General features: G+C 44.8%; 1 protein-coding gene across 1 annotated transcript in view; it reads right to left on the reverse strand.

Annotated features, from left to right (window-relative positions):
- The window catches only part of CSMD1 (CUB and Sushi multiple domains 1), a 1,753,937-nt gene that overhangs the window by 135,929 nt on the left and 1,591,713 nt on the right, over positions 1-26,295 (reverse strand). Inside the window, exons 41-42 of the mRNA XM_060234944.1 lie at positions 26,082-26,291; positions 15,583-15,771 (exon numbers count right to left, since the gene is read on the reverse strand). Coding sequence (XP_060090927.1) covers positions 15,583-15,771; positions 26,082-26,291 — 399 coding nt within the window. The remainder of the gene's footprint in view (positions 1-15,582; positions 15,772-26,081; positions 26,292-26,295) is intronic.

Genomic DNA, 26,295 nt, shown 5'->3' on the forward strand with positions numbered 1-26,295 from the left:
AAGGTTGTTATTTCTAATTAAACTTATCTTTCAGCAATAATAATACACAGGTTTATAGAAAAAAGCAGCTGAGCTTTAGCATACATATGAAACTTTCATACGTCCATGTTATTGATCTGCACACGTATGCTGATTTAAGAAAAAATGGTAACAAAGCAATATTTGCAATCATCCTATGTATCAAGATCCTTGTGTAGGGTTGCCAACTCTGGATTGGGAAATTCTAAGCGATTTGGGGGTAGAGCCTTTGGGAAGGCAGGCTTTGGGAAGAGGAGGGAGCCCAGTTGAGTACAATGTCATCATCCAAAGCAACCATTTTCTCCCGGGGAACTGATCTTTGTAATCTAGAGATCAGCTGTAATTCCAGAAAAATTCCAGGCCCCGTCTGGAGGTTGGCAACATTATATATGTGTGTGATGTTTTACTGATTGTCACCTATCAAAGGACTACAGAAATAGTAGTAAGAGTTATTTCAATGGCACTAAAATATGAAAAACTTACACACTTGTGTACATTGATCAAATATGTATTGCATTAAGATTCTTTCTGTGCGGTATTTTAACAAAGTTTGAAAGACCCTATGCTCATCATTCAGATTCCATACATTACATCAATACCAGAGTAAGGAGAAACTACTAATTCCTACAATCAAATCACAATACACTCATCTGCATTTCAAACTAGTATGACAGCAGCAAACTCATTTCTTTGGAAACTTTTGCTTTACGTTTATTTTATCATACATGCTGATTTTAGAAATATTTGAAATAAATGATGTGTTCAAAACATTAAATGGCACAAAGAACTAATCTAGCTAAATTGACTGCATTACACTGTATAGGCTGTTCACATCACATTTCAGTTTCTAAATGTGAATTTTTCCACTTAAAAGGCAGCCATTTATTCTGTATGCAATCTGCCTAAAATATTTTCGAAGAATACAGTATAGCTGGAAGCAGCTTCAGATTCATATCTGGCAAATATTGAACCAAGTATTTTAAATACAACCTTCAGTAAAAAAATAAAAAGGAGGCTTGTGGCATGTTAAACACTAAAAACTTTTGATCCCAGTATAAGCTTTTGTGGATTAGGGCCCACTTTTTCAGATCGTATGAGCAGATCCTTATTTACATATGTCATTTATAATTTACCTGTCTTGTAGTGATTCAAGATGAACAAAATTAAAAACCAAGTATGCAATAAAGAATTAACAATCAATATACTAAAATTAACTACAAATGTTCACAGACATTAAAATAGCAACTCTACTCCCTTTATAAAAATGGCCTCCTGAACAAATCCATTTTGCACATTCTGTGCTGCCTTTTTATGCAGAAGGTATGAAATGAAAACAAACAAAGGGGAGGATCAAGGGACCATGAAGCACTGGAAGCACAAGGTGAAATCTACTTATGCAAAATTAAAATCCAATCAAGCAAAAATTCTGAAAAATACAGCCTTTGGTGTAGTAGACATTTATGAAAAACTTGAGCATATTGTCAAGGGAGCTAGTTTGTTAACTGAGGCAATCCTACCTATCCCTTCCTTTACAGCAATGTGGAATTAGCTGGTCTCAGGATTTTAGCAAGAAATGTTGTGGGTTTCTTTTTGATTGGTTGCAATGGGATTTTTTTTCTGGCCTCTTTGTCATGGTGGGGGGATTGGGGGGGCATTTAAGGGTGTGCAGGACATCATGTACAATGTCCTCCAGTGCAATTATGTCACCCAGAAGTGACATCATCACATTGGTGTCATTGGAGATGATGGTCTGGTTTTTTGGGCAAAACTCTGGGTTTTTTTACTTCAAAACTATAGACTTTGCCCCCAAACCAGAGCATCACTTCATAACATCCCTGGCACAATGATGTCACCCATCATCATGTTGGACACATTGCACAATGCAATCACTTTTTGGAGGTGGCATTCCCCCATTGGCTAGCTGGCCGGTGGTGGGTTGAAGACCCCGAAAGTGGGGAAACCTCTGCTGGGAACATGGGATTGGAAACTCTATTTCACACTGTTGTTTTAGACAAGGGTACAGAAATAGGCCTTGTTCTTATGTGACCGATGAGGCCCTTTCGAGTTGGCAGGATTAGCACAAAATGATGCTAATTAAATTTGATTGGCAAACTCCTTGAGTCACCCAAGGATAGGGGAAGACACCTCAGACTAGTGACTCTTGGCTGAATCGTACCACAGAGCTTGGAAGGGGCTATGTCGGTACAACTGCAGTAAGGAGGTAAAAAATGGGAAGGACATTGCTGTGGGCAATGATTATAAACAAGGATCTTGCTCAGTTCTGTGTGGACATATGGACTACATAAAACCCTGTATGAACCTTGCCACATGTCTGAAGTGCATAAAGGCACAGTCTGTCAAAGCTTTACTCCCCAATTTCTTCTAGAGTTCAAAGCAAATTAGAAGAAGATTGGACATAATTATTAGCATCATTTCCCCACTTTTCCTTTTCAAAGTTTCTCCCACTTATTCAGTTTTATTAGATTCCTCCTTAACTCTTTTCCAAAGGCTCACCTTATAGGCTCTTAGGATCTAAGGCATGGTCCCCAACATTTTCATGTCAGGAGTCACTTTTTGAGATATGGTGGTGAGCAGCCCTTCAAAATGGCTGCCATAGAAGATGGAACCAAACTTATACCTCCCTTCTTGCTTTGCAAAAGAATCACACAGCAACCATGCTGAACATATAAAACTGCTTAATTCAGAGTCCAACCACTAGTCTGTCAAGGTTAATATTGTCTATACATTGGTTGGAAGCTCCTGTGAAGACATTAAACCCAGAGACAAAGAGGGTGGGCTTCCACTACTGAACACTTATCTCCCCTCATGCAACAGCCCAGTTCCCTGGACTCTTAACACCAGAATAAAGTTCCCTCTCTGCTTTGCAAAATAAGCTCATGGCAACAGTCAGTCAAGTCACAAACTCATTGCAATCACTATCACCCCTCTATCTTTATTCCACAATGAACCATGAAACAGGCTTATACTGAACAAGACCACTGGTTTATAAAGATCAGAACTGTCTCTACTCTGACTGGCTTGGTGATGTTCTATATGGTGACATTCATGCCATCTGAACTTCACTTGGGCTTCACATATTAATAAGTGTTTGATTTTTATGGGAGGCTTTTTATTTTCCCGAAAAATATATATGAAAGCTTGTTTCTCAGAGGAGAAGGGAACTAAAGAGTAACAAACAAACAAAAAGCCCAAGTGGGGGAGGGTGGGAGATTGTGGAATAAAAGGAAGGGAAGCTTGAAGTGGGAATGGAATCATACACTGTCTAAGGAAAGCCAGGATGCTTTAGCTGCCATCCTCATCTGTCAGTGATGGCAGCTGCTTTTGTAGTTCTGAAAAACCCCTCCATTTGAATGAGGTCAGTGAATAACACGTCCTGCCTTACAGCAGCCCTATGCACATTCTGAAAAGATCACAGAGAGAGACAGGGAAATCACCCATGGTTGCCATGGTGCCTATGAGTGGCACATTGGGGAACCATGATCGGATGTGCCTCCCATTCCCTTTCTGCTCTCTCTGTACACATTTTTCTTCCCACCACTATAGCCTCTGGTCATCTGAACTGCCCACCAAAGACCCTCCTCCCACAACCTTTGGTTCTTGTTTCCATAATAGCCTACCTGCTGCCATATAACTCCAACCATTAGCTCAATGTCTGAAGTACTCTCTACAGCCCCCTCCCATAGCTCCCCACATCAACATGCTTTCTTTAACATCTCCCAGATACTCTTAAATTCTGTTGGTAGATACAGAGCTGCTTGTCTCATTAAAAGGCTGATTCAACATTATACAAATGTTAGATCCTGAAACCCCACCCTTAACTCCGTGTGTCACATGTGATTCGTGGGTTCTCCTCAGTTCCCACATTTGAACTGTGACTGTAGCATGCATGAAAAGAGCCATCATTAACCTTCTCTCTTGCACCATTTTCCTAACCTGCCACCTGTATACTTGTAGATTTCCTCAGCAGCCAAATAGCAACACTGCCCCCCCCCCCACCGACAGTTTCAGGTCAGGAAAATGACAAGGAAGGAGGGGGAAGGAAAACTGAAGCTCTTCTCCATGTATCGCACAGCTAGGGCTGCCAGGGCTGTGCTGGAAAATACCTGGAGACTTTGGGGGTGGATCCAGAGAGGGAGGGGAGAGAACTCAGCATGGCACAATGCCATATAGCATTCTGAAAAGCAGCCATTTTCTCCAGGGGAGCTTATCTCTAGCTGGCAACCCTATTTAAACTGGGCCCTGTACACCCAGGAACCAAGAAGAATCAGAAAATCATGTGTGACTTAACAGGGCAAACAAGAGGAACCCCTGACCCAGTCTGTGTACTCCAATATATTGAATTCTTCTTTGCAAAGAAGGAAAGTATTATGTGAACTGTTTCTGCTCTACTGACACTTCACATACAACACTCACTCTACATTAACTGAGGGAACAAGACTGAGCTTGTGTGTTACCAAACTAGTATGAACTATTCCCTCCAAAAAGTCATCAGGAGGAACCAGGACAGAATATTGTTCTGTCCTCTAAAATCACGTTCCAGTTCCATGCTAATCATAATAATTCCTTCTCATCACTTCCTACTTTAGTCAGAATAAAATTAAGGATCAAGTAGATTTAATTCTGAGGATACATTCTCTGTGCACTTCAGCCTTCCTTTGAAGAAATTGTTTCATTTCTAGTGCAGAAAATATAAAATGCTTTCCCTTCCATTCCTTAGGCATGCACTATGATCAAAATGAAAAGACAACACAATGTTAGCCCAAGCGATTCAAGCATCATTGTTAATATGAGGAAGTGGTAGCTTCTTATTCATTAAGAACTCGTCCTAAAGCTGATTGATGTTATATGCCAACATGAAGTTCAGCTCACAGGAAACTATGCAGATGTTCAAGATATGACAATGCTGTGCTTGCTGAGTTCCTCCAGACCCTTAACATGACTTTCTCTCAATGGCAGGGCCAGATCTATGGGGGGGGGGGGGCTTGCCCCGGGTGCCAACAGAGGGGGGGTGCCAAATTGGTTATGGAGTCTATTATATTCTATGGGCCCATAAGATAGAATGGGCCCATAAGGGGACATCATTCTTTAATTTTGCCCCCCCCCCTCAAAAATGTGTAGATCCAGTCCTGCTCAATGGAAGTCTGAATAAAATGGGGACTTAGAATACCTACAGTCTTGGATGAACTGCCACTAGTATACAGCACTTTAAATAGCTTATAACATCATCAGAAAAGCAAAAACAACAGGAAACTGTGATAATGATGACACAATAAAAATCTTGAATGATATGATGTCTCCTGTGTCTTTGTACTTTATAAGTGCTGTGGCCAGTTCATATATAGACTAATGCATGAAGATCATAAACATTTCATAAATAACTTTCAAAGTACATCTCATCAAACTTGTGTCATCCCAGGAACAATGCTGAAAATACCTTTAATGAATCTGGACATGGTTTCTAGACTTTGTCAGGAGTCTCCCGGGTTTTCTGGGATGACAGAAGTTTGATTAAACGGATTTTGAAAGTTATTTATGAAATGTTTCTGATCCCCACCAAATGCAAATAGGCTATAATGGTGACAGAAAAAATCCTCCTAACATTTGTTCTCCAAAGTTTGGTGTCAAAAAAAGTTGTTAAAATGCTCCATGACACACTGTCAGTTTACCCATATCTCTGTCATCCCTCACAGATTCTCATTTGTAAGAACGAATACTGACAATTTTGGATGGACAAGAAATATGGGCTATTTTGCTTTCTCAGGAAAGAGAGAAACATTAAAAATCAAAGCATGTTAAGTTTAATCATCAAGGATATGTTGTGCATCAGCTGTGTGATAGAATAAAACATAACTGCAGTCAGATTCAAAAAAAGTACTAATGTAAATCCATCTCTTTTGTTTGGTGTATGAAGGATTTTTATTAAAATCCAGGACTGTGCAGAAACGTGCTAATACATGGTTATCGGTTCAATAAGGGATTATGCAAGTTTTTAAAATATTAAAAGAGACAAAGCATTGGTTCAGTGTTAATTGTTAGGAAGCTTACAGTGCAACCCTAACTAGCATTATACCTTTCTAGAAGCATGTTGTAACGTACTCGATCGGGAGACGCGAGTAGGGCAACATTCTTTATTAGGAGCACGTTGCAAGAGAGAGAACACGCGGGCCGGATCCCGGTTATGTACAGTCCCCGGTACAGCCTACTGGACAGGTCAGGCCAATCCTGACTTGTTAAACTTCCCGCCACAGCTGGTGATTGGCGGGGGATTCCACGGCCTGCGCTGGAGGCGTCTGGGACAGCCCAGTCGCCTCTGCGCATGTCGCGTCTGGCTGCTGATACACTACACCCCTCCCCCCCCCCTGGTTAATGAACATAGTCCTTAAGGTACGCGGGAGGTCGGCGCTCCCTGGTGGACCTTCTGGGGAGGTCCGGTGGAGGCGGCGCGGCTTCCGCTGCTGGTGCGTCGGTGGGCCGAGGCGTGGCCGGAGGCTGCGGGTCTGGTTCCGTCGGTCTCTCGGGCTCAGTCGGTCCCGGCGCTTCGTGCGGCGGTGTAGCCGGTGTTGGGGCCGCGTCCTCTGGTCGGCCCTCGGTTGGCTCCTCCCCAGATCTCGCCCCTTCTGTGTCCGCAGGTTCCTCCGGTAGCATGCGGTGGCGTAGCTGGTCTATGTGCCGCCGTAATATCTGGCCCCCCTCGGTTGATATATCGTAGTGGCGGGACCCCATTACTCGTAGCACTCGGCCGGCCACCCACTCAGGCCCCCTCGCATAGTTCCGGGCGTATACTGGGTCGCCCGCAAAGAAACCCCTGGCCGCGTCCCGGACCTCGGGACTTCCGCGGGTCTCTGAAGCCCTGTCGGGGTGTAGTCTGTCCAGTCGGGTTATGAGCTTGCGCCCCATGAGGAGCTCAGCCGGACTAACCCCAGTGACCGGGTTGGGGGTGATCCTATTGTCGAAAAGGAACGCGGCACACCTGTGGTTCCAGTCGCCCTGTATGATTCGGCTCAGGGCCTCCTTTGTTGTGCGGATCATCCGCTCTGCCTGGCCGTTGGTGGCCAGATGGAAGGGGGCAGACCTTATGTGTCTAATCAGATATCTCTGGAGGAACGCCTGGAAGTCGGCCGAGGTGAACGCGGTCCCGTTATCAGAGACTATGGTGTCCGGGATACCGTGTGTGCATAAGACCCTGCACAGCGCTCTGATCACGGCTGCAGACGAGGTAGACCCTACGGGAATGACCTCCAACCATTTGGTGTAGGAGTCCACTATTATCATGAAGATCTGCCCCTGGAATGGCCCCGCGAAGTCGAGGTGGAGTCTCGACCATGGCTTCCGGGTGGACTCCCACCTTGTGACGGGGGCGCTGGGCGGCTCGGGCCGCGACTCCTGGCACCTGCGAACCCAGCTCTCAATCTCCCCATCCATCCCCGGCCACCAAACGTAGCTTCTGGCCAGGGCCTTCATTCGGACTATGCCGGGATGGGTCTCGTGTAGGGATTCTAGGACACGCTTCTGCAGCGGGGGCGGGATCACCACCCTACTTCCCCATAATAGGCACCCCTTGTATGCTGCTAGTTCCTCCCTCCTGGCCTTATAAGGCTTGAATTCTTCCCCCATGTTCCCCTCTGGCCAGCCCCTCACCACCCAGTCGAGCACCCGTGCTAGTGTCTTGTGTTTCTGGGTGGCCTTGGCTACCTCCGCTGCGTGGAGGGGCGGCTCCGGGAGGCTCTCCATTAGCATTACCTGGTGTGCGGGGGCGGGGTCTGGACCTACTTCCGGCAGTGGCAGCCGGCTGAGTGCGTCCGCGTGACCCATAGCTTTGCCGGCTTGGTGGACCAATGTGTAAGTGTATGAGTTGAGGAATTGGTTCCACCTCAACACACGCTGTGATAGGATTTGGGGGGTTTGTCGGTCTGGGGCCAACAGACCTAGGAGGGGCTTGTGGTCCGTGGAAATAGTGAACCTCCGACCGTACAGATATTCATGGAACTTGCGGACCCCCGCCACGATTGCCAGAGCCTCCTTGTCAATCTGTGCGTAATTGCGCTCAGCCGGAGTCAGTGTGCGGGAGTAGTACGCTACCGGTACCTCCCTCCCGTCCGGGAGTTGGTGCCCCAGGACTGCTCCCACCCCATAAGGCGATGCATCACAGGCCAGGATGACGGGGAGGCCCTCGTCAAAATGGTGGAGCACCGCATTGGACACCAGGACGTCCTTGACCGCCTGAAATGCGGAGGCCTGTCGTTTGCCCCAAACCCAAGGGGCTTTTTTGTCCAACAGCCGGTGAAGGGGCTCTGCAAGGGCTGCCTTGTGGGGGAGGAATGAATGGTAAAAGTTGAGCACCCCCAAGAAGCTTTGTAGCTCCGCTTTGCAAGTGGGGGCCGGGGCTTGCGCGATGGCTCGGGTCTTTTCTTCCGTTGGGTGGATTCCTGCTGCATCTACGGCGAACCCCAGGAACTCCACCTGTGGGACCCCCAGCAAGCATTTCTCCCTCTTAATCTTGAGCCCCGCTGCCTGGAACCGGCGGAGCACCTCTCGTAGGCGGTTGCCGAACTCTTCTGGGTCCGGGGCGGCGACTAAAACATCATCGAAGAACGGCTGGACTCCGGGGATCCCTTTAAGGAGAGCGTCCATTATACTCTGGAAGATCCCCGGAGCGACGCTTACCCCGAACTGTAGCCTCCTCACCCGGAAGGCCCCCCTGTGTGTCACAATCGTTTGGGCCTCGGCCGTCTTATTGTCTACCGGGAGCTGTTGGTAGGCCTGTGCCAGATCCAGCTTCCCAAAGATTTTAGACCCCGCGAGGGTGGCCAAGATGTGGCTCACCACCGGCACTGGGTAGGGATTATCCTGCAGTGCCTTGTTTATCGTGCATTTATAGTCTGCACAGATCCGCACCTCCCCGTTTGGCTTGATTGGGGTTACGATGGGGGTCTCCCAAGTGGCGTAGTCCACTGGCTCCAGGACTCCCTGGGCTGTGAGGCGGTCTAGTTCGGCCTCTATTTTTGGCTTCAAGGCGAACGGGACCCTCCTCGCCTTGAGCCGAATCGGCCTGACTGTGGGGTCTAGTGGTAGGGAGATGGCCGGCCCTTTGTAGCTCCCTAGGGAACCATCGAATACGTCAGGGAATTCTTGGCATATCTCCCCGAACCCTGTGGGCGTTAGGGTTTGCCCCACCCCCTCCAAGCGGATCCCCAAGGGTTTGAACCACGCCAGTCCTAGCAGGGTGGTAAGCTGGCGCTTTACCACCAGGATGTCCAGCGGGCCACAGAAGGACCCCCGCTCGACTTGCACCCATGCCCACCCCGCGATTTGCACCGGATTCTTCTGAAAGTCCCGGAGTATGAAGTCCGCTGGCCTTAGTTGAAGCCGCTGGCGGGGGCACAATTTCCTCAGGGTCTCCTCTGCTATGATGGAAATGGAGGAACCTGAGTCCACCTCCATTTGGCAGGGGTTCCCTTCGATGAGGACCGCCATTTTAATTTTCTCTGGGGTGGCGAGGGGCAAGTTCAGTACCTGAAGGGACGTGGAGTCTGTGGAGTGGAACTCCGCCGACTCATTATGCGTGGTCGGCCTCCAGCGGTTGGGCTTGGCTCGGCAAGCCCTGGCAATGTGGCCGGTCTTCCCGCAGCTCCGGCAGTCCCAGGTCCGGTACTGGCAGTCTCTCCGGTCGTGGGGGTTGCCGCAGCTGGCGCACTTGGTGGCAGGAACCCTCTCCACTGCTGGTGGTCGATCGGGCGCTCGGGGGCGTTGGGCTGCTCTGTTGGGTGGCCCGGCTGGGCGACGCAGCTGGTAGGCTTCTCCCTCCTCCGGGCGGTCGTGGTCCAGCTCCTCGTGGTGGACGGCGTCTGTCCGGGCCTTGGGAAAGGTCCTGGAGGTCCTCTCGAACGCCACTGCTTCGTTGAAAGTGCTCTGGAGGGTGAGCTCTTCCTTGGCGAAGAGCTTCTGCTGGAGCCTCTCGTCGCAGAGGCCCCACGTGAAGCGATCGGCCAGGGTGTCTTCCAGCTGGGGGAAGTTGCAGTTCCCGGCGATCCTGCGGAGGGCCGCCAAGTAGTCGGCGGCCGATTCTCCGGCAGCCTGGTCCCTTCTGTGGAACAGGAACCGGCGGGCCACCCGTGAAGGCTGAGGTAAGAAGTGGCCGGTGAGGAGTCTGCTGACCTTGGCGAAGGACTTCTCCTTGAGGCGGGCGGGGGCCGAGAGACCCTTGGTGATCTCAAATGTGGCCGCCCCGCAGACGCTCAGGAGAACGTCCCTCTTCATGCTGTCCTCCGTGACTTTGTTGGCCCTCAGGTAGCATTCGACCTGTTCCAGGTAGGACTCCCAGGCCTCTGGATTCGCGGGGTCGAACGGCTCGACGTGACCGGTGGTTCCGCCCTGGTTGGCCATGGTGGCTGCGGCGGCGGTCGTGGTGGTGCCCTTGGTCTCCTACGTAGCCGATGAGGCTAGTATCCCATCCTCGTCGCCAGTGTAACGTACTCGATAGGGAGACGCGAGTAGGGCAACATTCTTTATTAGGAGCACGTTGCAAGAGAGAGAACACGCGGGCCGGGTCCCACTTATGTACAGTCCCCGGAACAGCCTACTGGACAGGTCAGGCCAATCCTGACTTGTTAAACTTCCCGCCACAGCTGGTGATTGGCGGGGGATTCCGCACCCCGCGCTGGAGGCGTCTGGGACAGCCCAGTCGCCTCTGCGCATGTCGCGTCTGGCTGCTGATACACTACACATGTGTTCCATCTAGAAGAAGTAGAAGAGGTTGGATTTATCCCCTGCCCTTCACTACCCAAAGGAGTCCCAGAGTGGCTTACAATCTCCTTTCCCTTCTCTTCCCTTTCCTTCCCCATAACAGACACCCTGTGAGATAGGTGGGGTTGAAAAGCTCTCCAAGAACTGCTCTTGAGCAGACCAGGTTTGAAAGAGTTATGAGTAACCCAAGGTCACTCCAGCAGTTGCATGTGGAGAAGTGGGGATTCAAACTCGGTTCTCCCAGATAAGAATCCACACACTTAACCACTACACCAAACTGGCTCTCCTTAGGATGGCAAATCACTAACTAATTGTGTATCTGGAGGATTGTCAAACTAGGCCTGTGTCTGGTATGTTTATTAAAATTGCTATGTTGTTGCCCATGCTAAAGCCATTTCTGTTGAAACTCAACATTTTAGAGATATATACCATTACTTGCCAAGTTAAACATAAATACTAAAAGTTGTCCACACTTTATTTCATATATGTTATCTGATTTCCTATCCAGGGTTCAAAATAATCAGACTATTATCTGCTGTTATTCCCCCTCTTGAAAATTTCACAAGTATTAAAAGGGGGAAAAAGTTTTCTGATGAGACAGCTCAAGGTATCAACAATAATTTGTGCATAAAGATCATCAGGGAGGGGGAGTGTACTTTAATTACTGTGTTCAGTTGTATCCATATTCATCTCAACGGTCTTCACAGTGATTTCATAACGTGGCAGAACAAGATTTCCACCAGAAATCTTTAGTTGTTAACTGACTTCTAGAGTCTCCACAAGCAGTCTCCAATCCTGCTAGACCAGGGTTCTCTACCCCTCAGAAGTAACTTTTCCTGTTCTTCTGTCCCTAGAAGATCTATCCGCTTTTCCTTTTGATCTGAATGGGAGACTTATGCTACCCAAACCTCCTTGCCAAACTTTCCCCTAGTTCACTGTTTGTGTTCAAACTGCTCTTAGCTAATGCTGAATTAATACTATATTCAGTCACGGACAAATTCTTTGTCAGCACTAAACCCTTTCCTGTCATGGCTAGTCTAAGACAGACTCAAATATACATCTTTTCACAGTTAAGACAGGAATCTGAATGACTTCTCTTAGCATCCAGTTTTCTCAAGATTTTTATTGCTCATCTGATACCAACCAGTCAGATTGCCTGGAGCAGCCTGTCATTGGCTCTCCAGCTCTGTGAAGTATTAACCTTTTACAGTCCTGTAGTTTTACGTACAACACTTTTAAGCCTCTTAAAAAGTGCAGTCTATCACATGTACTTTTAGCACTACACCAGACTGAGCAAGGGATTCAAAAGAAATAGGTAAAACACAATTCCTCTGTTCCTCCCTCTATACATGCCCTATCAGATATTAAAATATAGGACAGGCGCCTTAGCTTTGAATGTTTTATACACACACACACTTTCAATTACCTTGCAACTTTCTCTAGGGCTGCAATCACACACACTGAATAATGCACTTTCAATCCTCTTTCAGTGAACTTTCCAACTGTATTTTACTGTGTGAACTGGCAAAACACAGTTTAACAGTGAACTGAAAATGGACTGAAAGTGTATTTAGTGTGTGTGATTGCAGCCCAGCTATCTAGGGCAGCACTTGGTAATGGGCTCCTCCTCCAGATCTCACTTAAGGGTTTTGTCTCCTCTGATGGTCTCAGGACTCCAAGAGGCCTTCCTCCTTGCCTCCAGGAGTTTCATCTTTTCTTTAATTCCCGCCCACTGACCATGACAGGTCAGGTCAAGGAAGCTCTTCCTGGAGATCCTTCCTGAAGTCTTTCTTGTATCTAACAACTCCAAATCTCTGTTCTCTGCTTGAAGGAGGGAGGAGACTGAACCTTCCTATTGTCTCTAGATAGGCCTATTGGCATTTCTTTAGAGGCAGCTAAGGTGAGCCTAGGAAGTCATTGGCTGACTTCCTCCTCCCTGCCTGTTCTCTGCCCAGAGAGAAAAAAGAAAACCCTGAAAACCTCCTGGTAAAGGTTTTATTCAGGTCTGACCTCTGCCCCAAAAAGGCATTTCTTCACACATGATCATTCTACCTGCTTAAGCATTCTGACACCATGAGCAAATGCTATTTTACCTTACTTGGATGTAGCCTTCAGGAGGTAATGTTTCATCATATGCCTAATCATCTTCCACTAGCTATCTGACAATAAAGGTGTACAAGGAAGATTAAACAAAACCTAGCTGTTGATTTACTGATGCTCTCCACCTGCAGTATCCTATTGTGCACCACAAGTGGGAGCCCATGAGACTCGTAGAGGGGGGGGGGGAATCCCACCTCCCCCCAACTCTGTGTACAACTTCACAAAAACCAAAGTGTGTGTGTACAAGGGTGATTTGTGCTTTCCTGAGTGATCTGTTGTTTATAATAAAGTCACAATAAAGAGAGCTAGTAGGGAAAATCTTATACATTACAGGGACTTGGCTAGATTCATTCTACAGAAGTGATTATTACACAGAGCAAGCTGTGATGATTCACAATGGAATTAAGATAAAGTACACTGACTATACTATAATACAATTTTCATAGTTTGCTGATCAAATTGTATACTTTGTGATTGCACTAGCATGTGCAGTCAATGTGTAAAAAAGATTTACCTAGGATCTGCTTGGGTAAAAAGACCACTTCCTCTGCCTCCCCTCCCATATATTAATTTGTTAATGGGAGATTTGTTGTTAACTTGAGTTTATTTTTTTTTTGGGGGGGGGGGAGTTTGTTCTTTCTCTCTCTGGGATTATATTGTAAACTGCTTTGTGCTTACATTTGTGTGGAGAGGTTGAATATAGCTAAAATTGGTGTGTTGAAAGTACCTAAAATAAATATCTAATCTGTATGTACATTTAGTTATAGACTGTCTTATGTTACATTGTATGCAAGTTAGGAAAAACAAATGTACATGAAATTTAAAGGCAATCCTAAACAGAACTATATCATTCTCAGTCCACTGAATGGACTCAGAAGACTAATTCTGCTAAGGATTGTATGGTTATATCTATTAGATTACCTATAAGAGGTAAGTCTGCCCTTAGACCTGCCTGTACAAATATTTATCCTGTCCTACTACCATTTTTACTTTTTGCCTGGGATGGGAAAAAGAGAGTTGTCAAGTACTTCGTAAACCATCTGACTCATTTGTAATAATGCATCCATGTTAGCACGTCAGAAGTTGATGTATAGGCTGCCTTTAGCCCTTTTATCCACTGGCAGAAAGCCATCCTTCCTCAGTGCTGAAAATCTGTCCTATTTTGAACAAGGCTAAGGCTTTCCTTTTGTCTTCAGCTAACCTTCAGTATATTTAGGAGACATATGGGTGCCCTGTAGCCAGGCCTCAGATTCAGTGGGAGTTCACAGGAGTGCAGTTCCTGAACTTTTCTGAGAGTTCCAACTTTTTGTCCATTGAATAGTATGTGCAGCTGCATAACAATCCCTGGATGAGCTCCACCACCTATTTTTCTACAAAATGACCCCTTCCTGTAGCTATGTTAGAGCTGGATAGCTTGGGCAACTCTGCATAAAACAGGTAGTATCTCTAGTCCTTTAAGATGATACGAACAAAAATGTGATGGTAACACTTCTTCAACTTTTTACATCACTCAATGGAACAAAGGGCTTTGTTGGCCTCAGCAACAAATATATGATACACTACTATTATCTGAGCTTCATACAATTCTGTTTACAATTAACACAAATACATGTGTGCTCCCTTTGCTTATATTCAAAATAATGCACTCCATCACATATAAAATGCATACATGAGGGAAGTTAGGTTACTGGAGAAAGAAACCTGTGAATTATGTCGCACAGTGTTAAGAAAGAACACAATGCACATAATTAAAACAGACTTTAGTGATGGTCATGAAAGAGCTGCATTTCTTGGGCCTGTTCTACATAGCTGTTTAGGCATGACACAGTTTAGTTTGCAGGTTTCCACCCCATCTGGTTCATTTGAATGACAAAGAGATGATACTGGTCATTTTCATTGTTTTGCTTTTGTCAAGGATGTTAGATTTACTGATGTTAGAAAGCTATTTCAATTATGGTAGTCAATATCATTAATTAAAATTCTAGGAAAGATGTAGAATAATTTGCTCTTCCCCTCTATCCATAATATATAACGTTTCTATGTAATTTGAGGTAATTCAAAATAACACTAAAGCATAAGTGTCTGAATTGTAATCTGGATTTGCAATCTAATGCAAAGCATCATCATTTAGCTTTCAAAATTTAAATGTGCAGATGTGTGAGGGGCAGGCCACCAACAGCTCAGTAAGGAAAATATTAGAATATTCATTGCAAGCAATTACCGTAATTGCAGTTAGGCTCCAATTCAAATGAGTATGTAAGGTAGCCTTTTACAATAGTTAAAGTCCATTGCATTAACTGTATGTGAGGAAGAAGAATTTGCAGACTGATACCCATCCCCTGCTTCAATTCCCAAACTGATGAACTGTAGGATTTCAGCATTTCCCCATGCTTCATTCCAGCTGTTCAATCAGCAATGAAACCATGGTTCCTGCATGCTTTTGTAAATGTGTTTTACATGTGCTTGTATATTCAGATGTCTAGGGCTGTGTCTCATATTGGCATTGAAACCAAGTTCTGCTAGATACTTTAGATTGTAAATGTAGAAGTTCTGACTATTTCTGAAGTATGAATTGTCATACCTTATTTTACACCAAAGACTTTATTAACTGTGGTTTCTTTTTTCCCCTCTAATCCCTTGAGCACACAAGAGTGGTAAAATCCTAAGCATTCAGACAAAATTAAAAATAGCCAAAGTTACCTTCACACTTTGGGAAAGCATAATTCCAGTTCCTTTTGATCCCATGCTGGCAAGTGAGAATAGGGTGACCAATCAGAACATATCCAGGGTAGCAGTCAAAAGAGATAGACTGTCCTACACTGTAGTCTGAGTTGATTATATATCCATTTAAAAAAGGAGGAGGATCTGGGCAATTTTGTAACTCATAACCTGGAAGAAAAGAGCAACATACTTAACAAGTATTTTGAAATTTGCTCTCCCCATTAAAACATACAGAATGAGAAAACAAATACAAATCAGATTTTAAAAATATTAATTTCATAACTTTGAGCAGTAACATATTTAATGCAAATAAAATATAGCCCTGTTTTTCAAATTTTCCATCATTTACATGTTTAAGCAGCATTGGCCAGCCATGAGCCACTTGCGCACAGCATATGGTCACATGGATTGGTTACAGCATTAGTGATATCAGTATCCAACAATCTAGAAGTCAACTCAGTCAAAGGCCAATGGGAATTATTAATTTATTTTAACAGCTAAAACAACATGTGATGCATTTTCACCTATTCCCATGAAATCAGTCTTTTTTAAAGGAATTACATTTCTAGGAATTATTTCTGCTGGCAAAACAATATTCCATGCTTTGATTAAATAACATTATTAATATACAGACTATTATGACAAAGGAAAATTTTATGTAATGAAGTCAATATTTCTAGGACTGAATCCTAAGACATGCTGTGTAAGGACAAATTGAACATTCATGTTGCTCGCCAAACAAATAATGACAAGGGGGGGGTGTAGAAAAAGCTCAGCAGGAACTAATTTGCATATTAGGCCACACACCCTGACACCAAGTCAGCCAGAACTGCATTCCTGTGCATTCCTGATCAAAAGGAAAGCCCTGGGTAATGATGATTAAATCATCCACAGTTCCAGAAAATTCAACTTTAGCTTTGGGAAACTGTTGCATAGGTTTGTCAACGGGGGAGGGTGGGGGTGGGGACACCCCCTCATTTAAAAAAAAAATCTTGAAAGTTGTATTTAAGTAGCTAATACATGAAGCAGGAAATATATGGAGGTGAAATATTTAGGACATTAGTGTGATGGACAAGGAAGAGTTACAAGGAAGAGCTGCTTACCTTTGACTGGGAGTGGGAGGAAGACTGGAATGTTATAAGAGGAAAAAAAAACAGTTTATCTGCTGACCAATTTGGGAGTTGGCTGAGCCAGCAGAAACAGGAGTGCCCTGGAGCATCCAGATGGCACACAGCCCGTTGCTGGAACAAGGATGGGCCGCGGGAGCCCTGGAGGAGCTTCCAGGGCTCTCATGCACCTGTTCGCTGCTCCCCAGGTGCTTCCCCTCTATCCAGATGGCTGGGGAGGCACCTCAGCAATTCAGTACCACTTCGATAGTGGTACCATTTTGAACCAGACTGCTTTCAGGTAGGGATAGGTTGAGGGCAACCATATGCTTTCAGGTAGGGATAGGTTGAGGGCAAGAAGAGAGGCAGATGGGCGCATCTGGATGCACTTTTTTTGTCCACTTGCCTGCTGTCCCTGAGGCAGCTTAAACTGCACATCAAGAACCAGCCTTACTATCATGTTCATTATTAAAACTCTCAAAGACTTTCAACTATAAATGTGTGTACACTATAAACCCAGATCACAGTTATTTTGTCACATTGACCTGTTAAATAAACATGGCATATTTTGTTTCCTTCTTCACATTTCCAGTGAATAATATAAGCAGCAATATGAATTGCATGGTAATGGATAAAGGGTAAGCTGTCTTTGTCGATAAATCTGTCCTGTGAAGACTGACCATTTCAAAGAATATAACTTTGCATCACATCTGAACATCCTGGCACAGGTGAAGGGTATGACTGGTGAAGCATAACATCCCAATTCATCCTGAGGGACTTTATTAAGTAAAAGAAGAAAGGCTCCATTAAGAAGAGGGGGTGTTACAATAATGATTGCCAGACTCTTCATATTTAACCTCTAGGGCTGTTATTCAGTTAATTAAATAAGTCTTAGTTAATTAATAATATGAGTTTTAATCAATTGTTTGATTAAATCAACTGTATGCCTAAATGTACTTATGAATACAATAATCTTTTTTTTAGGAGAAGAGATAATGTCTTTTCTAAGATTATTATAGCCATTCACAATTATCACGTTCTTATATTAAAATATTTTTAAAATGCATTGTCTGATTAGAAGCACCTTGTTAGTTGATCTTCAGCTATATTATTTATTTATTATTTATTTATTTCATTTTGCCTCACCTTTCTCCACAGTGGGAACCAAAGCAGCAAACATTATTCTCTTCTCTTTTTTTTTTTTAACTGCACAACAATCTGTGAGGTAGGTTAGGCTGAAAGTATGTGACTGACCCCAAATCACCCAGTGAGCTTCTGCAGAAAGATAGGGATTTGAACTGGAGGGTGCTTCCACACAGGAGTTTTGGCCTGACCTTGACCCGCCTCCCATTCAGATTAAAAGCACACGATCCCATGAGCACATCTGCCCTCCAAGCCATACCCATTCTCACCCCATCCCCAAATGCCCCCCCATCCCCATTAAAAAGCTACCTGGATTTTCCCAGTAGCTTCCCCCTGAATTGGATGTAGGTCGCATAATCTGAATGCCCCAGTGCGACTCATGAATAGAAGAGCTGTGTGTTCACACCAAGCCATTTCCAGCACCACTGGGTTTTTTTTTCTAACTCCTTTCCTAGGTGCGCTTGTGTGCGTCTCTGGGTGAGTGCACACATAGAAGACTTTTTTTTTAAATGACCCTTTCCGCAGTGGGTCCATGGTTGAGCCGCACTAGCAGTGTGAAGGCACAACCACGGATGGCTGCTGGGATCCTGTTGCTTCAATGGTGGCTGTCTGATCCCTCTAAAACAAACCTGACTGAATCGGGTTTTTTAAACTTGAGATACTATCATGTCAATTTCCCAGTGTGATAGCACCCTGAGTCTCCCAGACCCTACACTGAAGTTGTAACTGCTACACCACACTGGCTTTCATTGGATAGTTGCTATTGAATAGTAGCAAGCTGCCAGGCCTAGCTGATTCATTTAAATCAACTGGTATTGTCACCTGGAGATTTTTGCCAGGCCTAGGATTGTCACCCTCCAGGTGGGACCTGGAGATTTCCTAGAATTACAACTGAACCCCAGATGAGATTTTTCCCTTGGAGAAAATGGCTGTTTTGGAGGGTGGACTCTGGCATTATATCCACCTGAGGCCTCCCCCCCCCCCCAACCCTGCTCTCCTCAGGCTTTACCACAAGATCTGAAGGAATTTCTCAACCTGGACCTGAAACGCTAGGCAGGCTTAGACCCAATGAGTCTTCTCTCAAAGGCAACAAATAGGCCTGGAAAGGACCTGCCCCCTGATTTTCCCTGACAAAACTAAGCCTGGAATCTATGCTTAGCAAGAGACACCGAGGGAATCCATTTGTTCAAATTTTGCTGCAAACCTGTGGCCCTTTACTGATTTACAGAAAGATCTGTCTCGCCTGTTTGCAACTCCATTCACCAGATCTAAGTATCCAAAGACTTGACTGACTTTGCTATTAGAATATAGGCAGGCGCCCCCCCCCCTCCATTGCTGTCCAGTGCAGCTCCCTTGGAGGTAGACTTCCCAGTTTCCAGATCCCAGTTGGGAATCCCCCAGTTTTGCAGGCTCCTCCCTGCCCCAACAGCCACCATGCACCTTTAAACCTCAGCAGACTTAGAAGATGATTGCAGCTGTCTGTGTTTTGGAACATGAATGTGCCTTTAAATTTCAGCAGTAGAAAAGCAGGGGTGGTGCAAACAGGCAGAGCCACAAATGTGTGAAGCTGTGAGAGAGCAGAGTCTCTCTGTTTTGCATTTGCTTCAGAAGTCATTTCTGTAGTAAAATGCCTAGGAAAGAGTTAGCTAGAACTTGATTATGGAGAGGAGTTTGCTCTCCTTGTTCCTGTCTGAAGAAGCTGGTTGAAATACAGTCAATTGTTACATTCAGCAACTCCCATGAGTAAATTGCCCCAGTGAGATCACAAAAGTGTGGGCTTGCAAACTCTGTTTATTTTGGCTGCTTTGTGAGTGTGTGTGCATGTCCCCTTAAAAAGCCATTCTTGGAAGTGCTTCCAAAGCCTGACAAGGTGACTTGTGGGGGTATGACAAATTTCACTTTCATTTAGTGGAAGTGCAGCTGCCAGGATAGGCAAGAGGATGAGGAGGGGAACTGCATGGCTCTATTTTTATTTATTTATTTGGGGAATTGGAAAGTCTTCTGGCTCCAACCCCAAAGTCTCCTGGCTCCATCCCAAAGTCCCCAAATATTTCGTGAGTTGGATCTGGCAACCCTACTTGGAGCCCAGTCACGGTAGCTGTGGTGTCTGGGAACAGTTTCAAGCCTGGAGCAGCTCCCAGACACCATGGCAGCTAGGCTCAGAGCGCCTCTCAGATTCCACCACCACTGCAGCTGGGCTTGGAGTGGCTCCCAGGCTCTACTGCAGCAACAGCCAGGCCTACTGGCAGCCCCTATCTTCCATCAACACAACAGTCAGACCTAGAGCAACTCCCAGGCTCCACTGCTGCAGCCAGGCTTGGAGAGGCTCCTGGGTTGCATTGTGGCCATGACCAGGTCTGCTGGCAGCTCCCAGACTCCACTACCAACGCAGCGGAGCCTTCCAGCAGCTCCTTGCTCAACAGTAAGGGTGTTGTCTGCACTTTGTTTTGGGGAAATTTAAATCCCCAATGACTTAAAAAAAAAAAAAGCTTTTCAGATTTTTCTGCAACCTAGAGGCTCCCCTAGTTTGCAGGAAAAAAAATGGTTTGGGATAAGTGTGGCCCTGATCCATGAGTTTAGCTACCCGCAGATGGGGGCACGTTTGGAAAATAGATATATAGATAATACTTACTTAATAATTTATTCCCTACTTTTCTTCCCAAAGGGGCCCAGCATAGTATAAAATAATACAAATACACATCAAGAACAATGATCTTGGGCCAGTCCTGGATGCAGTAGGTTAGCTCACCCAAGCAACAAAAAACAGGCCATGAGCCTAACTTTATACTGAGCTTCTTCTGTGTGTATGGTGCAGGAGCTACTGTGTATACTCCTACAGGCTTGATGTTTGCTATTATTCCATTCTTTCAAAGAAGAGCATGTTAATTTGCGCTCTTGCTGTTTCTTTCTTTGTATCTTCAGTTTATTCACCTAGGCGTTCACCTAGTAATACTGTACTAGGACAGGCACATCACCCAATCACAATTTTGACCTCTGTAAAGGTGTATAAATTGAAGACATGCTATATAAATCAGCAGAATGACTCAGCTTATAAATCAGGGCTGTGACAAAAAAATGAGCTGCATGATTTATGGATAGCTTCATGACTTATTAATTAGGCCCATAACATATAAATCATGATCGGAGCATGGAAATTCACCACCTTACTTACAAATCAATGCTACGTGGTCTTGCACTATACACCATTCACGTATTACAGAAATTAACTAAAGGGTTTTCTGGCAAGCTGAGTTTCCTTAGCACTGAAAAGAACTGGGTAAATGCAAGTTGCAGTTTCTGAATCTCTACTTGTCCTTCTGCGAAGTCTCTCCAATAGGCTTTTATTGATAATAGCAATACCAGTATTTGATGCTACAGGCTAAGTAAAGCCTATAATACTCAAGCTTATTAATTCCTAAACTGTGCACCAAAGAACTCCACTGTGCTAGGCTGCAAGAGCTTGCTAGTATGCGAAGGGAAATTAATGCATTTATTATTTTTTTTAAGTCCAAAGCGTACACCTAAACAAAAAGCTTTCACAGTGTACAGTATGATTAAGTAAACTGACCTTGCCATCCTTTGATCAGGTTCCACTAGAAGTGGACAATTTTATTGCAGCTCTATTGGTGGTGGAAAGTGCCATCAAGCTGCGGCCAACTTGTGGCAACCATAGGGTTTTAAAGGCAAGAGATGTCCCAAGGTGGTTTGCCATTGCCTGCCTCCACATAGCAACCCTGGACTTCCTTGTTAGTCTCCTATCCAAGTATTAACTAGGGCTGACTCTGCTTAGCTTCCAAAAATCTGATAAGGTCAGGCTAGCCTGATTTATCACTGTCACTCAATTTAAAGATCCAACAGTATTATCTGACCTCAGAGGCAGAGTACCTACAACAGTATTTCATGTAGCAACACAGGGGATGGACTTCCCTGTTTTTTTTTTTTTAATATAGACAACATAGGACCACTGTTAATTCAGTCACATTACCTGAAATGGAATATTTACCTAAGGAAGATACCTGGAAGAGCACCCCTATGCTTAGTGTCTGGCATTCAAAAAATTAATCCAAGCCCTCAGTAATTAGTTAGAGTGTCTTTAGCCATGAGCAAAACCTACTAGTATTACAGTCAGGAAAAATGGCAAATTTTGCATGGAGGACTCTACTTTGGGTGTTATAACCAGTAACTTGCAGGGGGGGGGGGGGTTGCTCATCCAGAACTATCCTTCTCTTCTGAGTGACTAACCCTCCTGTCAGACCACAAAGGCATATGGCTTTGCCTTTTCATATTTTGGATTATTTGTTGCTGGTACTTGGCTCCCTGGTATCTTCGTGGGTCAGTAGCTGTAGTTTTATTTTATTTCTGAGGAGGGCATTGGAAAGAAAAGGGTTGGTTATTGGTAACTCTCTGTCGAGGGGTATCAATGTCATGTGTCTAGGCCTGAACCCCTAGCCAGAGAGGTGTGTTGCTTCCCAGGGGCAAAGATAAAAGATATTGCAAACTGGATGGCAAAATTGATCAAGCCTACAAATCATTACTCATTTGTGATGAGTAATTTCCACATGGGAATGAATGACACACATCGCACACATTGAGGCTGCCTATGAAGTTCTCAGGAGGCAGCTGAAGAGAATGGGGGGGGGGGGTCAGGTGTTATTCTCAGGGGTAGGCTTCCCAACTCTCCCGCCCTGGCGGGCGACCCCAGGATTTCCAGCCTCTTCCCCCGCTCCCCAAGAAAATGGAAGTGGAGGGAGGGGGAAACGGCACCAAGGAGCGTGGCGAGCTGCCCCATCTCGGAGCGGGCATTGCTGACGCCTCTTCTCCGCTTCACCGTGGCTGCTCCTCCGAGATGGGCTCAGGCTGGGCCCATCTCGGAGGAGCAGCTGGGATGGGGCGGGGAGGGGGTGGCAGTGGTGCAGCAGCATCGCCCGCTCCGCCTCTGAGGCGGAGTGGGGGGGTGGGCCAGGAGCGTGGCGGGCCTCGAGTCTGGGTCCTTCTAGGACCCGGACTCATGGCTCGCCGTGCTCCTGGCCTGCCTCCACCCTCCCCTCCCCTTCTGTGGTTTCGCCTCGGCTGCTCCGTGGCTGCTCCTCCGAGATGGGCTCAGGCTGGGCCCATCTCGAAGGAGCAGCTGGGATGGGGTAGGGAGGGAGCAGAGTGGCGGCATCGCCCGCTCCGCTCCGCCTCTGAGGTGGAGTCAGGGGGGGTGGGGGCGGGCCAGGAGCGTGGTGGGCCGCAAGTCTGGGTCCTTCTAGGACCCGGACTCGTGGCTCGCCATGCTCCTGGCCCACCTCCACCCTCCCCTCCCCTTCTCTGGTTTCGCCTCGGCTCGCCGTGCTCCTGGCCCGCCTCCACCCTCCCCTCCCCTTCTCTGGTTTCGCCTTCGCTCAGGTGGCCCATCTCGGAGGAGCGGCTGTGGTGGCGCAGGGAAGAGGCGGGTGGAATCGGAGAAGGGGAGGGTGGAGGGAAGGAGTTCAATTGTGCTTGTCACACCCTTGCTCCTAGCTCCACCCCAGTGTCTCCTGGCTCCACCCCCAAAGTCTCCTGGCTCCACCCCCAAAGTCCCCAGATATTTCTGGAATTGTACTTGGCAACCCTACTCAGGGTGGAAGGGTATGGTGGTGACCCCCCCATTTTTTCCCTGAGGACTTTTCTCATTTTTTCCAGTGCAGAAGCTGTGACAATTAGAAGCATACTAAATTTAAAAAATCCCTCATTAAATAAATAATTTCTTTTTCTTAAATAATTGTTCTTTTTGAGAGAAAAACCTTATCTTACATTTCACTCTTTCCAAATATACAGCATGAAAAAGACTGAGGATCTTCTCAATTTTCCTACAGTCTAAATATATGCAACATTTTTTTTAAAAAAATGTTTAAATGTAAATCTTGACATTTATTAAGTATAATGAATCTACTGATAATACATTCAAGACTTGTGTATTTTCGGTGTTACAAACGTTAACAACATCCAAACATTGCAACTTTATGAGGGAGATTCTGTTCAAATAAAATACTGCCTTTTTTTTAACTACAAAATTTGTTTTCTATCTTCAAGTTTCTTTTTTTCCCTACCTTTCATACAGAAAAACTAAAGATACATGTGCTATGGTAGCATAGAGTGTCACAGTTTTCAGCTATTTCCCACTAGCAATTATTTTGCTTTTAATTCCATAGATAAGCCAAATATGTCCTGATACTATGAAGCCAGTACTGAAAAGGTGATGCAATGATGGTAACTGAACATGACCATACAAAATGCCTTTATTTTGGTTTTCAGAGATTCAGGACAGGAACCTAGGCTTTATGTTCTTGGTCAAATAAAACTTTTGAATCTGTGGCAGCTGCAGTGTTTAGTCAGCCCATTTTAACTTTCAGCTTTGTTGCCATGGGTCATCTGCTTTGCCAGTAAAAAGTACTAAAGTCAGCATAGCTGGGATTTTGGTGCTTGAAATGTTGTGTGGCAGTGAGAGACAAAAGCTTATCTATGCTAAGTTCAGCATGTGGCATTAGCAGTCAAATGACTAGCTCAGCTCACAGCAAAGCAGCTTAAAGTCAATATAATATAAGAAAAGTACAGAAGCAGCAAACTTTTCTACAATCTTAAAAAAACAACACACCTTGTAATGGTTCTAAGCACTAAAGCACTAAGCACCAAAAGAGCATTTCCTGTGCTTAATGCTGAGGTGCATTGCACATACTGACAACACAAACAATGATCAGATGGCTTATCAGATACATTGTGTTATGATCCAGTGCTTCTTATAATGCTTATTGACCTCCTAATGCTCTACTTTCCTTTCCATTGCGTTTTGCACACAGTACACAATTTCTTTCTTAATTTTCAGAGCTAACCATGGTTAGCACACCTATGTACATGGATATTCTTTAACTAAAGTTATCAAAATGCACATGTTTGGTCAGGGAATAAGTGTATTTTTTGATTAAACAAACTCCTTCATAAGACCGAGGCTCACAACTGGGTATGTGGATCACCAATGATGTACACATAGTGGTGGCTGACATGAGAGAGTTTTACCAGCTGATTTGCCAGTTGTGAACTTTCCTGTACAACAATGACAGCCACCGTGACTATGTCCAGTATCACACCAGATAAGATGCTGGAAGACCAGCTAAGGGATCTTTCCTGTCTCCTCCCTCACCAATCCTTCAGTCATTTGTGTTTCCTTTGAAACCCCACATTGCCACAGAATCTTACTTGGTGGCCTTGGCCAGTCATGTACTCTTGGCCTAACCAACATCATAGGATGGATATGATGGAGGAGAAGAGAACAATGTAAGCCACTTTGGATCCCCATTAGGGATATGGTGGGTATAAATAAAGTATGGGGGAGAGGAAGCTGGTGAAAAAACACCTTCCCACAAAACAAGGATTTTTAGATCTAACATTGTCTTTGTGAACTTGATATGGAAAGCTGATATTCTGGGGAAGGTGTGATGTTGCAGGAAAAATATATCATTTGATTTTCTTAACACAATAATTAAAATGCTACATGTCTACATAATCATATGTCTAATGGAATTGTAAGGGCTCCTCCTCCCCACCCCCTGAATAATGCCTTATGTCAGCAGTTATAAGATCATCTACAAAAATGAAATTCTGAACCTTTCTACTAATTTTAGAATGAATTCTGAAAGAGATGACATTCTATAATAGTGAATATCACTTATTACCTGAAAATTTGTCTTCTGAGGTAAAATTGTCTCACATAAAATTCTTAGGTTAAATAAGGGATGGAGCTGCTCTCAGTCATAATTTTATACCATACTCAAATGCTGAATGCTTCCTCTAACAGTAGAAGAAACTACAGTAAACTTGATCCAATAATTCCTGGAGTTTCAATACACTCACTGAATACTTGTGTCATCAAGGGTTATTCACTTTACTGGAAAAAACAGCTCCTAGCATATAAGATGCTGAAAGTCCACAACAGACATACAATTCTAGATCAGGGCTTTGACTAGTTTAGCAAGATATGTTTTAGTATATTTCTGTCCTCTCAACACCTTAATCCAATAGCAATTTGAAACTGATAACATTCACCATTTACAGTGTGGCCATAACCCGGAGAAAGTCAAGAGCACTTAATCTCCTTTCCAATCAATGCTTCTTAAATATGTATCAAATAACACCATTAAAAATATTTATGTAGTACCATAGAAGAATAATCCATTATATATTATGAGATCATACATACTATTGATTGCTCACCTTGATATGAAAGTTTAAATCCTTGCCTATTTTCTGAGTGATCACTATAAAAGTGAATTAGCGTTTCATGAGTCGTACTTAATAAAGATGGTGGGAGGTCTGTTCCACTAAACTGGCCAATCATAGAACTGATGTGATAAGGCCCATTCTGAATTTCAACGAAGTCATGGTTTGCTTCAGTGGAGAAGTTCAGAAATTGTATGTGTGCACCTAT

This window comes from Heteronotia binoei, chromosome 1, assembly GCF_032191835.1.
Source record: "Heteronotia binoei isolate CCM8104 ecotype False Entrance Well chromosome 1, APGP_CSIRO_Hbin_v1, whole genome shotgun sequence".
NCBI classification, from domain to species: Eukaryota; Metazoa; Chordata; class Lepidosauria; order Squamata; family Gekkonidae; genus Heteronotia; species Heteronotia binoei.